This window comes from Falco cherrug, chromosome 5 (assembly GCF_023634085.1).
Source record: "Falco cherrug isolate bFalChe1 chromosome 5, bFalChe1.pri, whole genome shotgun sequence".
Taxonomy (NCBI): domain Eukaryota; kingdom Metazoa; phylum Chordata; class Aves; order Falconiformes; family Falconidae; genus Falco; species Falco cherrug.
In genome coordinates, this window is record NC_073701.1 from 34,283,832 (window position 1) to 34,301,311 (window position 17,480).

The window sequence follows — 17,480 nt, forward strand, 5'->3', positions numbered from 1 at the left end:
TAAAGCCCAGATTGATGTGACCTTTATTATTTTAACAGTGTCTTTCAGCACAATTACAGAGTTGCAGGATTGCAGAGAACAGAGCTGGAGTATAAAATAACATAAATAAATAGACAGGAGCCAAAGCAGTCAGCAGGAGGTGGTTGGAATTGGGCAGTGAAGGATGGGTGAAGGGTTTGCATTGGTCAAAGCCTTTATGATTCAGCCACCATAGTTGCAAATTCTGGAGAAGGGAAAAATTTTTTTAAAATATTAAGAAATGGAAAGAAGGAGGAAGCATATTACAATGATTACAGACTCACTGGTGTAGCAGAAACATCATAATAACAGAAGAACAAAGAAATCAGAATTAATTAAAGGGAAAGTATGGCTTGGGAAATCTTCCAGTGAAATGAAAGTATTTTTTGAGGGTAAGGGAGAAATGCTATACATGCCAGAATGCCAAGACTGTCCACTGCTATTCATCTGAAGAACTTGATTAATTCCCTGTTATTCCTTTGTAAATCTCAGTGGGATGAAGGCAAGAACTAGAAATTTAATTTTTCAGTGAGATAAATTTCCTTTACTTGGAGGCAAAGTTTGGCGAAGACTCATTAATGAGTCTATCAGAGTATTTGTGTCCCTGTATTATAAATATATTACATTTAAACTCTATTTTGTAATGGCAAGTTGACTGAAAATGACAGATCACAAAAACAGAAGGCTGACACCAACCTGTGTAGCAACCTTGACCACACTGGTGATAACAAGAAAAATTTCTGTGATCTCAGAAGGCCAGGATTTTACCATTTGGCTTTTATTAGTGTTACATCTGTAATATTTACATACATGTATCTGTCTGCAGTTTGGGGTTATTTTATGCTTTGGTGTATATATAATCCCTTTCAGCAGGGTGATAAAGCATGGGAAAGGCACGCTTGTATCCTGGTGAATAGCTGCCTGGCATACTGCACTCTGAATACTGTACTACCCGAGGAGGTTATAATTCCTAGCTCCATCTAACCTTGGAACAGTTACATATAAGAATACCTTGCACAGTTGTGTGTGCCTCAGAGCATTAAAAATGACAGACTGGAGGGAATCCCAAGAAGGGCAACAAAGATGATAAAGGGATTAGAGGGTATACAGAGAGAGTGGTTTATAGGTTTAACATAATCAGTTGAGAGGAAAATGGCAAATAGGGGAGGCAGTCATCTGTAAAGGCTCAAGAGGAAATTATTGAAGTCTGACATAATGAAGAGTAATGTCTTGCAACAAGAAAAAGATAGAAGATGAAAATTAGGCATTTTAAAGAACATTCTGATGTTCAGTTGAAAAACGCTAAACTCTAAACTGGGAGATCTTCACTGACTGGTGTGTGCAAACAGGACTTTTGATGATGTGTCCAAAAAACATATCGCCAAATGTTGACAAATCAAACTGAGAAATAAAAGTGTCAGAGAGTTTAAATTAAATCCAAATTTATCCATCATTTTGAAAGATGTAAATCCAAATTAGGATTAGTGATGCTGATTACTTAACACAAAACATATATAAATCCAATACATGGTGGGTACATAGTTTGAAAGTGTTGCAAACTGAATTTAAGAGATAACATAAAGTGCTTGTGGTAGAAACTCAGACTATTCTGGGCAGAAAGGGGAAAAGGCTATGATTATTAAATCACTGTGTGAATAAATTCTGCAAAGAGAAACATGAACTGCAATGAATTAAACCCTTCCAAAAGGGAAAACTAACTATGCATATTCTAACAGAACAAGTTATCATACTTGCTACTGCTAAATTAATTTTTTTATATAATTACATGTATCTACGGAATATATTTGGGAAAGGTTATTCAGACTTGCAGCCGAATATTGTCTATAATACGTTGTGATATTATCACTGAAGGGCAATATATTTCATGGATACGCTTTCCCAGGGTTTTCAATATACTTCAAAGGCATTTCAGTTGAATAATCTTGTAAACTAGTTCACTATTTCTTTTTGTATCAAGATTAGCCCAACCACAGCTGGCTTGTGGAGGCACTGTTGCAAAGTGTATTCATACATGCAAAACTGTGTATTAGCCCGTCTGTTGGTCGTTCTGACTGGCCTGTTAGTGAGAGAATCCTTGTGATTAACTACATCCTCTTTTCCAGTTGTAATTCTCTTCCCAGACAAAATTACATTATATCTTTCTTTGCACAAATAATAGTTTTAAATTACAGGGATTTAGACTATTTCGTCATGTGAAATAATTTACTAGCTGTCTTGAATCAAAGCTCTGACTTAAAAGGAGGGGGTGGTTTCACTGTGCTCAGTATAGTTTAGCAGTATACACCAGCCTAATGCATACCCTGTAGTATTTTACAGAAATGACAGATAAAATTACAGAGAACCTCTTGTAGGCTAATGATTTCTCTCATCAGACCATGTTTTTTTACATTGTCTGTACAACAGCAAATCTTAGAAAACTTTGTAAGTAATGACTTACACTAGTTTCTTTTAGAAGATGCAAGAGAACAAAGAGGGATAAGAAAAGAAGGACTTCCAAAAGATTTTTCTTTTTTTTCATGACTTTTACCTGTGGCAAGGTCATGACTTATCAGTTGTAATTTTGAATGCTTGATGTCTTGTGTTTACAACACTTGAAGAAAATAATTGAAACATTTTAAAATACTTGCAGAAGCTGAGCTGTATCAAGGAAAAGATTTTGATTTACTTGGTTAAAAATTTTGGGTTTGTCCTGTCTACAGTGCATTATCTTTGAAAATTCTCTGTGTACTTTCTCAAGTCTATTAGTATCAAGAAACTTAAAAGCATGATGTTCATGTCCAATGCTAATACACAAAACAGAGAGCAGAAATCTTCATTTTCTTTTCTCCTCTTTCTTATAAATGTTCTCCTGAAGCTGACAGAGCTGCTTCACCATCACTTCCCAATCCAATATGGAAGCTAATGCTTGTAGTTTTATTAGGTAACCTGGCCTTGACCTGCGATTTTTTCAGATTCATCATCTTCTGTTCAGATCCGTGGAAATTGGAGGGGGCCTGACATCACACAGAAGATGATCATGTCTTGTATGAATAGGCTGCAAGTTTTCAACTATTTGAAACTGGCAGATCAGCCACAAATTACAAATCTTGATTGGACAAGAGGCAAGCTGGTGAAACTGTTTCTGAGCTGAATGGTCTTGCGGGGATGATAAAAGGTTTAAAGCAGGAGACCTAAGATAAGATTTGTGGTGTGAGACCCTAACTGGAAGAAGACTGATTAGGATTAACATTTGTGATGATACATCTGGGAAAGATGGCTCTGTGGTGTTAAAAAATCACTGAAGATCAGCTGTATGGGCTCCACAGGGACAGCATTCAAGGGCTTTCTAGTAAATTAACATTAAGCCTTGTGAAAGGCTGTATGTTTGTGATCATTTAGTGACATATGAAGCTGATGTTTGAAACAAAGGCTAAAAGTGATGCCTGACAATTCAGTTACAGAGAAACAAACAAGTGGTATGCAACAGAAATACAGCATTGCAGTACTGAATATGAATGTGATGTACATTTGTGACCGTATATTTTATTTACATAGACAGTTATAATCTGGAAGTGGATTTATGAACCAAAGGAAAAGCTGGAAAGTATTGTCATCCTCATCTTTTGGCCACAGTCCCAGCTGCTAACTTTGCATGTATTTCTAGCCTTTCCAGTGTAACAATTTGCTGTTGGAGTCAAATTTAAGAAATGGAAAAGGAACAGATAACGTTTTACAGTAGGGATATGGCCAGAAGAAGCAAAAGAAAAAAGCCCTTCATCTCTTCTCATTATCAAATATAAATTCAGAGTAATTCCAGTTCAAAGTTAAGGAAGGGTAAAAGCTGCAGAAGAAAGAGATAAGGAGAAGAGGTCTTTCATATTGCTTAATTACAACGTACTGGCTTTCAGGCATTTTCAACTTTTTTTTTTTTTTAAAGTTATGGGTAATCTTAAATAAAAAAAAAGTTAATGCTGTATTCTCATGTTTAAGCCAAAAATCATTCTGCAATGTGATTCTTTTACTCCAATTGCTACTGCTTTTGTTTTGCAGCCTTACAGGAATAACTGAAAATTTATCTGATGTGAGGTTGGTGGATCAACTGTGCTTACTTACCTGAATTAAGTTTTCTTCTGAAAATCTTGCCCACTGATTTTAGTACCACTGCCACTAATTTTGATGGGAATAAGGAGGAGCCATATAATAAGGCATATGAAATTTAAAATAATTCCACACACTCATCAGGTTCAGTAGCACTGCTGAAGTTTAGCAGGAACTTCCCCTAGATGCTTCACAATTGCTCCTCTGCAACCGTAATATAATCATGATCTGAGAAGTTAAAAGGCCTGAGTCTAGAAACAGGGTCACAGTCACTGATATTCCGGTGTGCTATGAACAGGCAGTTTAGCTGATATATAACCTGGGTAATATGTCAGTGGCTGATTTTGTATGTGACTTTTTCCAGCTTCCTAATTAGGAAACTATGTTAGTTAACTGTATTTTACTTTTTTTTCCTTTTTAAATTGCTTTTTATTTTTGGAGACAACATTTTTACAGATCCCAGAGATCAGGTAATACAGAAAGAGTTGAAGGGTTTTTTTTTTTATTTTTTTTTGGATTTCAACCTATCATATGGCTTATCAATATGGTGAAAACTTAGCAATTGCCTGCTGCCTAGGTGATTTACTACTCTGGCCACAAACTTCCACTACTGTCTCCTACAATGAGGAAAGATTTAATTCAGCAATGTATCTCTTCATGTCTCTTCCAGTCTGTCTCAGGGATACAGAAAAAGGAAAAAGGAGAAGTTTTGTATGTGGGCTAATTTATTTCATCCCGAGGGGAACAGAAAACGGCAGTATTTTTTTAAGCAATGCTGTGAAGTAGTTGTTCTTTTCTTGTAGTTCTCATGTTTAGCAAAAAGGAGTGACGGGCTTTCTTAGCTGCAAAGATCCACATAACACTAGCAAAACCTGAATAGGCAGTTATTGTATAGAAATTCTGTAGCAACCTGGCTGTACTTGGAATTTTAAGAGCCTTGCTTTGCTAAGTCATGCATTACTTTCCTGTTTACTACACATCAAGCAGAAATGCTGGTACTCAGCTTTTTTTTCCTTTCTCTTTTCTAAGTTTTATAGTCAAGCCTGAGTCTCTGAACTCTCAGTGTCCTGATTCTCACTCCACTGAAATCAATAACTTTTCTGTTGAGGTAGACGTGGGCTGGGTACTTAGTGCTGTGCTGTAGTGTGCCTTAACTACATCTCCGTTTCAGTCAGCTCTTGCCCCCTCTAGTGTTGGAACTCGGCCCCTGTTTCCCCTGAAGCCTGCAAGCAAGGTATGGCAAATGTAGCAGGACTTTGCATTTCATTAAATCCGACTCGTGCCCTTCAGAAGGTCACAGCCCCCAGCGATTCCTAGACTTCCTCAGTTCTTGTAAGAGTAATACTCGACTGTTACTGTCAAAGTTTACTCCTCTAATCACATACCATCAGCTCCAATTTTACCATCACCGTCCTTATCACCAGCAGCCAGAAGAGCCTTTGTTTCCTTGTCTGAGAGGTCTCTTCCATCAGGGGTAAAGCCCTTCAGTACAAACCTAAAGAAGAGGCATGGAAAAAAGGAAAGTTGTTTTTTTTCTCCCCAGAACAGTTTCACTTCATATTTATTTGAGATGTGATATGAGTTGGAATGCAAGGTTGTATCATCTGTTGTTGACATTCTTTAACATTCAGGAGCACTTTATTCTGAAACTGCACTTGACTGAAGAAGTATCTGCAAGGTATTGGTCATTCATGTGTTTCGGGGATTCTGCAATAAAAGTTACAACTAGCTGCCTCCAACACACTTTAGATCATATAATCAGCAAACAACTGATTATTGCACACCAAATACTAGCCAAGAGATTGAATTGTATGCTATTATTTAGTCTTGTAAAAAAAGAAAACAAGAAGGCAGACTCTTAAGGCAAGGTTATTTGAGAAAGGATGTATCTTTACTTACTTTAATTCTTCCTCTTCGATGAAGCCACTTCGATCTTTATCAAGAATATGGAAAACCTTCTTCACATCTTCCGGGCTTTTCTTCTTCAACCCTACCATCTCGAAAAACTTCTTGTAGTTAAAAGATTCTGCCGCTACAGGGGATGAAAAGCCAGGATTAGAAAAATCGTTGCAACATATACCACACCACACACCCACCCCCATGGTTTTCTTCCATCCTGCTGCGTGATCTACCCTGGGAGGCACAGTCGAGTCCAGCTGTGGTAGGAGCTGATGTACGTGCTGTAATTGTCCACGCTTCACAGGCGTTAATTGGAATAAACACAAGGGGAAAGGGACAGTGTCTCCGTTTTGCAGATGAGGAGCTGAGCTACAGAGGGACGGAGACTTGCCCAAGGTCACACAGGAAGTCAGTGACAGAGTTGGGAGCTGAAGTCTAACCTGCCTGGTCTTTTTCAGTGCCTTTGCCTTAAACCCTTTTTTTGCTAAGTTTTCCACTAAAACAGTCATCTGAGAGCGGACTCTTGACTATTAGATCGCTGTCACTTCCTCACATTTCCACCCCTGGGAAAAAAACCCAAGAACCCGCTCTTGCTCAACCACGGAGCCTAGCACTGCCGAGAAATGTTTTGGAGCACATGGCTGTTCCAGTTCCGTTTCGGTTTTCCCGAAGGCTTCCTAGAAATCAGCGGTGCATTTCGACCGCTGAAGGTACGTGCAGTGGTGGTTTGTAAGCTCAGAGACTGCGAGGGAGTGCTGTGCTGTGCTGCCTGCAGGACCTTGTGAGGCACGATCGCCGGGGGGGAACCCCACAGCCTGGAGCCCCTGAGATCGGAGCCGAGACAGTTTACCTGCTCCACCTCTCCCGTCCTTTAACCTCACCCGCTGTTGTCACACCCATGCAGCCTAACGGCTGTGGTGTGGGCTGGTAATCCGATAGTGACCTCCAAAACGTGCTGGGACCTTTTTTTTTTTTTTTTGGTTGTTTCCCCGCGCATCCTTATTCCCGCCGCAGCTTTTCCTATGACATAAAATTAAGGAGGCTCAGTCTTTCGAGATCTGCTTGACAGATCTACCATTAGTTGCTGCTAATTGCATCTGCGCCGGGACTTGGAGGTGGCCCTAGAACAATAGATGCTAATGAGAAAAAGCAGCTGCTGGATCGAGCTGAGCAGTTTGTCGGTCTCGTCGACCCTCCGGCCGCTGGGTTTAGCCGAGTTCGGCAGGTTTCGCGCTCCCGCCCGTTCGCGAAGGTCACGGCACAGCCGGGGGCAGCGGGGGGCTGCTCCCTGGGAGGTAATGGGCAAGGGGCGAGATAACGTGCACCCCGGAACACGGTTTCTGGCGTTTCTTTGAGAGCAACCTTAAACACCTGAGCCTCGGTAAACGCGCAGCGGGGGTTGCTGTCAGTTTAGGGATCGCGATGAATTAGAGGGGTAGGGAGCGTCTGAAAGCCGGAGGAGTCTGAGAGGGAAGCAGGGACCGCTGCAGTCCTGCAGAAAGCTGCTGCAGTGGAGCCGCGCACCTGCTTGCTCTACTGTTGCCTTCTGCTCCGTCCCGAAAAGCAAAGCCCACCCGGGGATTCCGCATAGGAAGTAAGGAAAGAGCCGTTTCCTATCTCCTAGGAACGAGCAACAGCAGCTCTGTAATACCTGAAACCGAATTTCCGGGGTGAGTGGGAAGCCGCCGACACCCGCGGCTGACTTCCCTATCCCACATCAAGATCCAATCCAGTCTGGTCTCCGAGGGGTTTGTTCCCTTTGACAGTATGTATCCTCTCAGTAGAAGCAAAGTCTGTCCGCAGTTCCTGCTTGCTTTCCTTTAGAATAAATATTTCACCTCTGTAATATGCAGGGCAACTTTGCTGAGGATGCAGCCCCGTACTTAATAAACCTGTCAGGCTTCCACTACACTTCAGAAAACACATCCTCATTTGATATTTTGTTTAGCCGGGTCCTCTAATCTTCCCCGAGCTTAAATAAATGCACTGCTACTCTAAGATGAAAGGACGAAAGGGGATGAAAAGAGGGGAAAGGAGAAAAAAAAAACCAAACCGCTCACCTGAAAAGGCTCCCACAGCCTTCTTGATATCCTCAGCGCTGAGCACGTCAGTCATAGCCATCCTGCAACTGTTTGAACAGGGAAGCAAGTGCGAAAAGATTAAAAAGTGCTTTTCTCATCATTTCTGCTCATATGACCAAAGCTGCAGTGCTGTGTGGGGATGGCACACCGGGAGAGGCTGGACCCATGCCAGCTCTCTAGCTCTGCGTGGAGAAGTGTCGTGGGCTGCTGCTCTCCAGTTTGCAGAGCAGCAAGCAGTCGGTCCACAGACGCGAAGGTTCGGCTAAAGAGAGGGCACGGGGGTGCCTTTGCGGGGACCGGCGTGGGGGAGGGCGTGAGTGGGGGGTCCCTCCCTTGGGAAGTTGGAGCCTAAGCCTTACTGGCACAGTGCCAGAGTCTGTCGTGATACCGGCTGGAGAAAGAGTTGTGCCAAGGTCAAGTTCTGGGGTGCGGTGGAAGAGCTAGTGGTGCAGGGACGAGCCTTGTCCTCTAGTAAGTCAGGAGGAGCTTTACCAGTTATATTCGGTGATGAGGAAGGAGCTGCAGCATATGCCACGCTTCAGGCGGCTCTTGAGGTCGGGAAGCAAATATAATGTAGCTTTGGAACATTTGCCTTACCGTTCAAACACTTTAAATGTCTTCCCCTTCTCCCTCCGCACTCCCCCCCACACCCCCCCTCCCCGTTCACACACATACTCCTTTTAGACCTCGTTTCTTTCGGGCCAATCCATATTAAGCATCATCATCGCTGAATTAATTATCACATCCCTGCGAATCCCACAGATTCCGTTTGTAATGCACAATATGCTGCAGAATCTTCTGCGATATGATATGGTGAAACGGGATGCGAGGTGACAACGTGCTCGTGTGGAGCTCCTGTGCAGTGGTGGGCTTCCCAGGCGGGACCGGGCACTTCCCGACATCGTAAAAAAAAAAAAAAAAAAAAAAAAAAAAAAAGATTTAGGAATAGTAGTGTAATTTGTAATTTTTAGGTTCTTGGTTGTTTGGGGTTTTTTTCTCTCCAAGAAACTGTGCCCATTTTTCACATGAAATATGGCAAGCAATCCAACGTGTTGGCAGGCTGGGCGGGAGCCAGGCTGGGTAGCCAAGGTTGGAGCCCAGTAGTAGGGCAGATCTCCGCAGGAGTGTTGGCACCTCTGCCAGGAGCGGTGGCCGGGGGACGCAGGGGCTGCGGTCGGGTACGGCCCGATCCCGCGGGCGCGGTGCGGCCCTGGAGGGGAGGCGGCTGCTGCGGGCACGGGGGGCTCCCTCAGCCGTGCCTCGGCGGTCCCAAAAGTACGGGCTCCCTCGGCGGCCCGAGTTCAGCTGTAACGGGTGAGTCATTAGCATGCCACAGCGCAGAAGGATGGAGGAGGAGGTGACACTGGGGTCCCCTTTTCCTTTTCTTTTTTAAACAGCGACTCGTCGTTGGAGGAGGGACTGTCGTTTTTCCCTCGTCGTTACTCCCCCACCCCCATCCCCCCAGTTTCCGCGTATTTCCTGAGATACAAGAGAGCCTTAGTTTTCTCCAAGGACAAGTAAGAAGGCGGGTGGGGGAGCCAAGTCCCTCTCCCCAGGCTGAGCGTACCTTCCCCAGACCCGCAGGGCGAGCGGGGCTGGGCGCCGGCCGCTGGCCCGAGGCAGCCCCGCAGGGGGCTCCGCGCACCCCCCGTGGGCGGCTCCGGCCCGGCTGCCCCCGTTCGGAGCTGGGAGCGGGGGGCGCCGTGGGGCCAGTGCTGCGGTTACTCGGGCTGTAGCGGAGTTCAGCTTGCAGAAGGGAGTTGAAAAAAGCCTTGTGTAGCATCGGTGAAAACCCGATCGTTAGGTCTGTTTTACGCTTGGGTTGAATGTGGACCCATCGATAGACAGCTGTTTACAAAAGAAATCGATGTGCCTGATCTTATGCAAGTGGCGCCCCGTTACTTTTCCCCAAAGGCAGAGGAGAGCCCCTCCGTGTTGCCAGCGCAGGCGCCTCCGGCCTGGCGGGGTGCGCCCGTCCGCTTCCCTGCTCGGCTAAATTCAGCATCGGTGCAGTCCGCAAAGGAGCTGGGCCTTAGTCCCCACAGTTCCTTTCATTTCTCACGAACTTTTTGCAAACCCGTTGTGGTGGTATCCTCGTTCTTGGAGCCACAGGGCCTCCTTTTAGGTCCCTACAAACAGCAACGCTCCTGACCGTCCGCCAGCGAGGATGCTCTCGTTGCGGGTGACTCGTGTTTCGGTGTCAGCCCCTCTCTGCTGACGAGGCAGAGCACATTTGGAAGGCTGCCCTCGGAGGTAACTCAAGCCGGTGGCTGGCAGGGGCGATGCGGCCGCCGGGCAGGTTAACGGGCCTCCCGCCGCCCGCCCGGGCGCGGTCCGTGCCGTGCGCCGGGGCGGCAGCGCGGCGGCTCCCCCGCATCCCCGGCGGTGCGCGGACCGCCCCTCTCCCCGCCGTCATCGGATCTCGTCCTGCTGCGAAGGCGAAACGTGAGAGGTGCCAGAAAAATGAGGCTTCGGGTCAGGTGGGGCCGTTGGTACAGCGCAAACAACATTTCCCCCCGCTTCCCGTGCCCTGCGGAGCCGAGGGGCCGTACCTGCCGTGGCCAGGAAAGTGACAGCAGCGACATGCAGGCTGACGAAGCGGACAGTTGGAGACCTAACGTGGAGGGGTGGCGGAGGCCCGTCTTTGATCTCATCAGTGCATCCGTTTTAAGGACAGCTAGCAAACTCCTAGAAGCTTTTAGCCACGAAGCTTTAGTCAACACTGTTATGTTATTCTCATATAAAAGGCGTTTCACGAGCTGGCAGTTTCACGCTCGACCCCTTCACCTTTTTCTCATCAGCCCTGCGAGTTGAATGACGCGTTTTTCTTTATGTCTGAGATTTTGCCAGTTTTCCTGCCCGAACTATTTGCAAAATCCACACCGTGGATTTCCGAGTTGTCTGCATAGAAGCTTTTGTATAGATCAACTCCCCCTTCCACCAGCTCCAGAATGGTGATATTCTTGCTAGGTAAACTATTTACGTTAAATAGAAACCAACCCGCCCCTGTCAAAAGCAAACAACTCAGGGAGAATTGAGTGATCAGCAAGAAGCCCCCACACCAAAAGCTGAAGCAGAAAGCTGGGGGTCCTTTGCAAAAAGGCTCACACATTTCCTTTATCTTCCTAATGACCACACCAAAGAGAGCAACTTCATCCCCTCGCTTACGGTCGTCTGTGCATAAAGAGAGCTGTCATTTCTGCCGGGTCTTTTGGAGGGGTTTTTCGCCTTCGGTTCACGACTGAGCTTTTCAGTAAATTCTGTTCACTGAGCCCTTGCTCACGTTCTCGTGCACTCCCACCCCTCCCTTTTTTGTTATTTCCATTTTCTCACTTTCTCTTCTCCTTTTCTCCTCATCTCCCCTCAATGACTTCACCTATTTTTGCCTTTTAATGGCCCTTTCTTCTCGTTTGGAGTCTTCTCTGCGGGAAGCCATTCCTCAGGATTTGGGAAATTTGCATCTCTGTCTCTGGGCTTTTGTTTGTGGCAGGGGGCCGGGGTCAGAGCGATGGGAGAGACCCTTATCTGCTTTCCTTCGGGCGAGGTCCCAGGGTTCCCGCCGGGAACGGGCGAAGCCATGTTTGCTGTGGAAGTTTGAACATTTTCTTGCTACTTACCTTTCGGATCTCTCCTAAGCACGCTTGGAAGGGGTGTTAGATATGGAGGTGATCAAAAAGAGATGGAACCCGGGGTAGGAACCCCACTTATATAATCTCTCCTGCTCTTTCTATTTTTGGCAGGTGATACCCACTCCTCACTGGTATCAGATATTCAGGGATTTTGGTGGCGGTGTCACATTTATCTTTCCCTTAACTAATCAAGGAACACTATTAATAATCCTTGGCGCTCACCTTCCCTTGGCTGTGAAAACCCATTACCTCGGCAAACCGACGGTCCGCTTGAGACTTCATTGTCAAGGGGGGGCAGGCGGTGTGCGTGAGCTGCCTGGGGGCAAGTGGGCTTCCCTTTCATCTGGCCCGGGCGGCCCCGGGGAGGTGACGATGAATCAGGAGGTTCAGTTCGAGAGGTGGTACTCTGCTCAGAAGGAAGGGAATAGGGAGATGCAACCTCCTTAGAGTGAGGGGAAGCAAAGACATACTCAGGAGCTTGTCCTTTCCTCTCTTCAGCCGTGGCAGGTACTAAGAGAGAACAGCCCTAAACTGCCCCCTGCACCCAAAGCTGCCACATTCAGCTTTACCTCTGGGCCTTGAAGAAGGGCAGAAATGATTTTCCCTGAAGGCAATAGCAAATGCAATTCTGTAGTTCTGGTTGCTCATACTTAAAGGAGCATCCAAAATCTCCATTCTGGGCCCCACTGGGCAAGGTGCTGTAGTAGTCTGAAAAATTTACAACCTGAGCTTTTTTAGCAGAGGCAGGGCTTTGTAAATGAAGAGATACTACATATACAGTCATAATACCCTGACTGTAACTTTTTCAGCATATAAATTCTTTTTATGCTGAGTTGCTCATTCTGGGGAGAGACACCCTTGAAGACACCTCTATTTTTACTCGGTCAAGCAATAACAACAACAATAAATATGCCATTGAGACCCATTTGCCATTTGGTAATCCATCTGGGGACACTTTTCCTGGTATTTAATGTTTCTCTGGCAAGGGGAAACATTTTATAAAGAACTAGGAATCACATTTATCTGGAGTATATTTGTGAGTAAAAGAAAAATCTTTTATGTTTCAGGACTCAAACCCAACAGTTCTCAGGTTAAAAAGCAACCAAGGCTGTTGTGATACAACTGAAATTATCTTTTGGGAAAGGCAGGTGCTGCATACATGAGATTTGATTTTTCTAGCTTGATTAATTGATCCTAGAAGGGAGGAAAGAGAATCGAAGTATGTATGGAATAAGAATATTTTAAAATATTTCACTATCATTTTGATGCTGAGTTTTGTGACAAACTGGAAATTCTCCAGCAGCTTTAGACAATTTCTAAAGCAGAAGCTTTATTGAATCAAACATGAGAAAGGTTAATTAAATCATTTTAATCTTCTCTTATTTATTACACTTTCTGTAGTGGTTTTTGAATTTTCAGTGTGCTACAGTAGTAGGGGAAGTAATCTTACTTTTCAGGTAGCCTCCTTTATTTCTCACAAACACTGTGTCTGTGCCTTAGCTCAGAGCAGGTGAGACTTTGTATTTAATTACATGTGAGATAGCTGACTCTTGTGGGTCCAGATGTTTCAACCAACTGGTGTGTTGCCTTTGCAACAGTACGATTTGTGGGCTGCTGTTTGCTGAATTGAGTGATGTGGCGTTTCCATTACACTTTCACATATTATATACCCTTGATGTAGTACCAAGATTAGATTTTGGTTTAGAGATACCAGTATCTCATGGTTGTTAGCAGGATGCTCTATTTCCATTTGGTAGGTGGCAGAACAACGTTTCTCTTTTACCTTCTTTTGGCAGTTTAGAGAGGATAAGGAGTGAAGGACTCTTTTTGGTTGCTGGAGTGTGACTTCCATTTCTGTCTGCTCCATTGGAATGAGTGCATTTGTCCACTGGTGAAAGGAGAGCAAGTGCAGGGCTAGTCATTGTGGTTACTCTGTGTAATTCAGCCATGCAAAAGCAATCCTGATCAGTGGAAATCCTTTCTTATCCTTTTAGTTAGTTCCTACTAAGGCTTGTTTACAAAGAGAGAAGCAGATCTGTAACCTCATTGGGCATATCGTGAAGTCTTTGTAACATGTCAGGTATGTGTTGGGAATTTTTTTTGTGGTAAGAAGAATGCAATCAATTCTAGGTTTTTCATAGGAATCTGCCTGAAGCTGAAAGACATGAAGTACTGTGGCAACAGGATCACTGAGAGTTCACCTATGTGAAATGGTAGAATTTAGGGAGGAAGTTTGTGTTAACTGCACTCATCAGTTTCAGTAACGTGGTTACATATTTACTATCATCTCAATCGAGTTCATTCAGGAAAAGATTAGAACTAGGCTTCCCCTTTAGGATACATGTACACTGCAGAGTTAATGCATGTCATCCATTATAATTTCTTTTTCTCTTTCCCACCAGACATAAATAACTGTGATCTGAATAATAAGGGACTCCAGGTCCATATCAGCCAATGTATCCAAAGTTTTTGATGTAATCATCACAGTGCTAGCATAGCACTTTAAAAGGGAAGCTTGTTCTGTTGCTATCTCCCATGTCTAGTACATGTTTTGTGAGAAGCAACTTCAGTCTGCAGGGATACCAGTCAGCCACATTTCACTCACCCTGCATTTCTTTTCCTACTTATTTGCTACAGAAGCCATATGACTTCCTTCATTTGAAAGTATTCTAAAATGTAGAGGTTTAAAAACCAAGAAATGTTTCTTGGTTGCCAGTTAGAATTTCTCTTACATGTTTTTATCTCATCAATATCTCATATAAGTCTCTGGATCAGCCTTCTTCCTCCCTGTCTTCTTGGTGCTTATGCCTTTCATTTGATTTTACAAAGCTGTAATATCCTTCAGTCCTTGGGTTAACCAAGCTATACAGAACTATTTATTTTATGTATTTTCTCACAAATCAGCCTCTTTAGACCTGCAATCATTTTTTCTTTGTTTTGGTATTCCTCTGGTTTTGTTGGCATCTTCCTGGTGTTGTGGTGCTCAGAATAACATGGAGTTACTTTGCTGTCTGAGCTTGTAAAATATTCTAAAGTATCTGATATTGTCTCCAACCTGTTACGTAAGACAAGAACGATAAAACAGGTTGAGTTTACTGAGTCCTAGACAGGTATACAATCTAGCACCCACCCACATTGCATTTAAATTTGGAAAGAAATCACAAAACAATTTAAAATCTTTAAAAAAATATTTTGTATGCCTGCAGCGTATTTTGGTTTAAAACTTCTTGAAGCATTTTATAGCCAATATTCATTATATAGAAACTCCTTCATTTTCTTCTAAGGCAAAGCTCAGTGCTGGTCTCACCTATGTTTAGATGCAGGATAGGAATCCTTACAATGGCAGTATTTTCTTTGGTATTTTCCCTGTAAGTTATAATGTAAGCGTACATGTCTTCCTCCTGCTCTTGCTATCAAACCTGCCCCTTCACACAAGGTCCTAGGTGTATTGTCCTCTTTCATCTTAGTTCTAAAAAAGCAAGAAATATCATATTGCTATCTTTTGCTGAAATGAGATGCCTGAGGTGCTCCATGTAACCATAAACCTTACAATACTGTGGTTCAGGATATCAAAAGTCTTTTGGAGAAGTAGGAGTAAATATGAGTTTTAATTAATACAACACATCTGGGAATTATTAGGAAGATGAAATGTCAATACCCACAGTAGAAGTTGTCCAGAATTTTAGGACAAACCTCTCCTGGCAAAAGAATGACTAAACCTTTCATGCTGGTGAGTACAGCTTGCAGCTTTTCCAAAATATACATTTACTTAGTAAAGAATGTAGCACCTATTAAAATTAGTCTGCCAAGGATAATGTGATGTTGAGAGCTTTTATTTGTTGGAGAGGAGAATGGACAAATTCATGGTCGAGAAATCCATTGAAAGTTACCAAAATCATACAGGCCACATCCAGCCTGAGAAGTTCCTGAGCTAAAGCATTTGGGACTTGGAATAGGATTAGGGGAAAGTGTCATAATGTGATTGCCTTGTGCTTACATTCTTCCAAAGGCTTCTGTCTATGTCCGCTGTTGGGGACAGGATACTGTGTTAGAAGACTAGAGGAAACTTGATTTGATCCAGTATGGTGGTTCATAACTTACTTTCCTCAGCGTAGTTTATAAGTGGAAGGATCAGGTGGACGGAATGTATATGAAAAATAAATCAGTTAAAAGAGTGACTCACAGTAGCCATTTAATTTTTTTAATTATTATTTTTTGCTAATATAAACCAGGAAACTTCATGTTTACTGGGACACTTTGCTTATATGCTGCTCTTGAGTTCCTATATGCCCTCTTTAGGCTGCATATGAGCATATTTGTTCAGAGATATATATATATATATATTACACTACTACCCTGTGGCTGAAAACGTCAGTTGTTTTGTGTATACTAATTGTCATTTCCCTCTGCCAGATGGAGTATATCAGACTGGTTCAGGCCTTTTAGGTTCCATTACTTCTTCACAATCCATGCAATGGACAATTCTTTGGCTCGCCTGAAAGAAGTCTTTATTCCTAGGATCAAAGCTTAGTGGTTCCATTTTTATGTACAACTCCTCTGATAATTGGCTCAATAGCTGGAAATAGCGAATGGCTACAAGAGATACCCCAGAGACTAGAAGTAGGTCACTAATAGTCCATGCTACTAGTGGGCTTTGGGGACTCTCCAGCTTGTGTTGCAAATGGTGTGGAAAAGAAAGTGAAGTGTCTTGAGCAGTATCACCCAAAGGAATTAATATAAATGAAAACTAGCAATAGGTGTTTCTGTGCAAACCCCTGATGAGAGTTAGGCTTAGATGACCAAACAAGAAAAAAACTAGTGCTGAAAGAGTAGGTCTGTATATCATAACACCTCCTAGCAACTCTCAAATGGATATTTACAGCAGGAAAAAAAGCTGTTAGTCCCAGTGGGAAGCCTGACCCCAAGGTTAAGAGAATGGAAACAGCTGGTTTTCTTTACAACAGACACTTGTACCCACATAATTGACACTCTGGTGTTGTTCACACTGGGATGGATAAACCCATGTAATTATTACCACAGGGGTTATATTCCAGAAAAACTAGCACAGCAGAAACATGACTTCATTACTTATTCCCATTTATACTAGGCTGCTGGTAGGACAGCAGTCAAAGCATTTAGATCAGAGTAAACAGCTTTTGGGGAAATTTGACTTCAGTTTTAGCAGTTGGAATCCTGTGGTAACACAAATTTTGATAGTTATTCTTTAATGAATCTGTTGGGTTTTTTTTTTTTTCTTATGCTCTTAGGATTTGTTTCAGAGCTGTTAGTGCACAGTGAGATGGGTTTAAAAGTCAGAGGTTTGTAAAGGAGTGATGTATTTCTGGGTAAACAGTGAGTGGGAAGAATTTTATAGCAGTGATGCTCAAATGGCAAGTTAGGTCTTTTCCTGCCAACCTCCCAAATGGAAATTTCTGGCTGAGAAAGTCCATAACTAGTAGCAGAAAAGGAGCAGGGTTGTGTCAGCTGTTTATTGTCAATATTTCATTAGAAAACAATTCTTCCATTTACATGATTGGTAAATGAGATATCTTCTGAGGTTTAGGTCATGATCTGAATCCAGCCAAGGAGAATATCTGTAAATAAAAGTCATTATTCTGTAGTACTGTTTTCCCACTGATGAAATGAGTTTAACAGCCCAAGTCCAGTTGTTAATAAACAGATATACACAAAACAAATTTATTGGCACTAAAATGAATATTTCCATGTAGCTCGTGGCCTGAATCAGACCCAAATA

At 43.3% G+C, this 17,480-nt stretch overlaps 1 protein-coding gene across 3 annotated transcripts; it reads right to left on the reverse strand.

Moving 5' to 3' along the window:
- On the reverse strand, nt 1-11,764 carry PVALB (parvalbumin). Of its 3 annotated transcripts, none has more exons than XM_014286267.3 (5): nt 11,714-11,764; nt 8,076-8,143; nt 6,016-6,148; nt 5,502-5,611; nt 1-223 (listed from the first exon to the last, which is right to left on the reverse strand). In XM_014286267.3, the coding sequence occupies exons 2-5, from the start codon at nt 8,134-8,136 to the stop codon at nt 195-197; spliced, it is 333 nt and encodes a 110-aa protein (XP_014141742.1). In that variant the 5' UTR covers nt 8,137-8,143; nt 11,714-11,764; the 3' UTR covers nt 1-194. The 3 variants fall into 3 exon arrangements, with proteins under 3 accessions (XP_014141742.1, XP_027671862.1, XP_055567543.1); XM_027816061.2 differs by lacking the exon at nt 11,714-11,764 and adding an exon at nt 8,485-8,503; XM_055711568.1 differs by lacking the exon at nt 11,714-11,764 and adding an exon at nt 7,667-7,833 and having other exon boundaries at nt 8,076-8,138.
- Between the last annotated feature and the right edge of the window lie 5,716 nt (nt 11,765-17,480).

Excerpts from the sequence above, each read along its gene's own strand:
- PVALB (XM_055711568.1), bottom strand. The coding sequence starts at position 7,733 with ATGTGGGATAGGGAAGTCAGCCGCGGGTGTCGGCGGCTTCCCACTCAC. Across the intron at positions 6,149-7,666 it reads CCCCGGAAATTCGGTTTCAG|CGGCAGAATCTTTTAACTAC; the intron begins GTATTACAGAGC and ends CATCCCCTGTAG. Across the intron at positions 224-5,501 it reads TGGTAAAATTGGAGCTGATG|AATTTGCAACTATGGTGGCT; the intron begins GTATGTGATTAG and ends TCCCTTCTCCAG.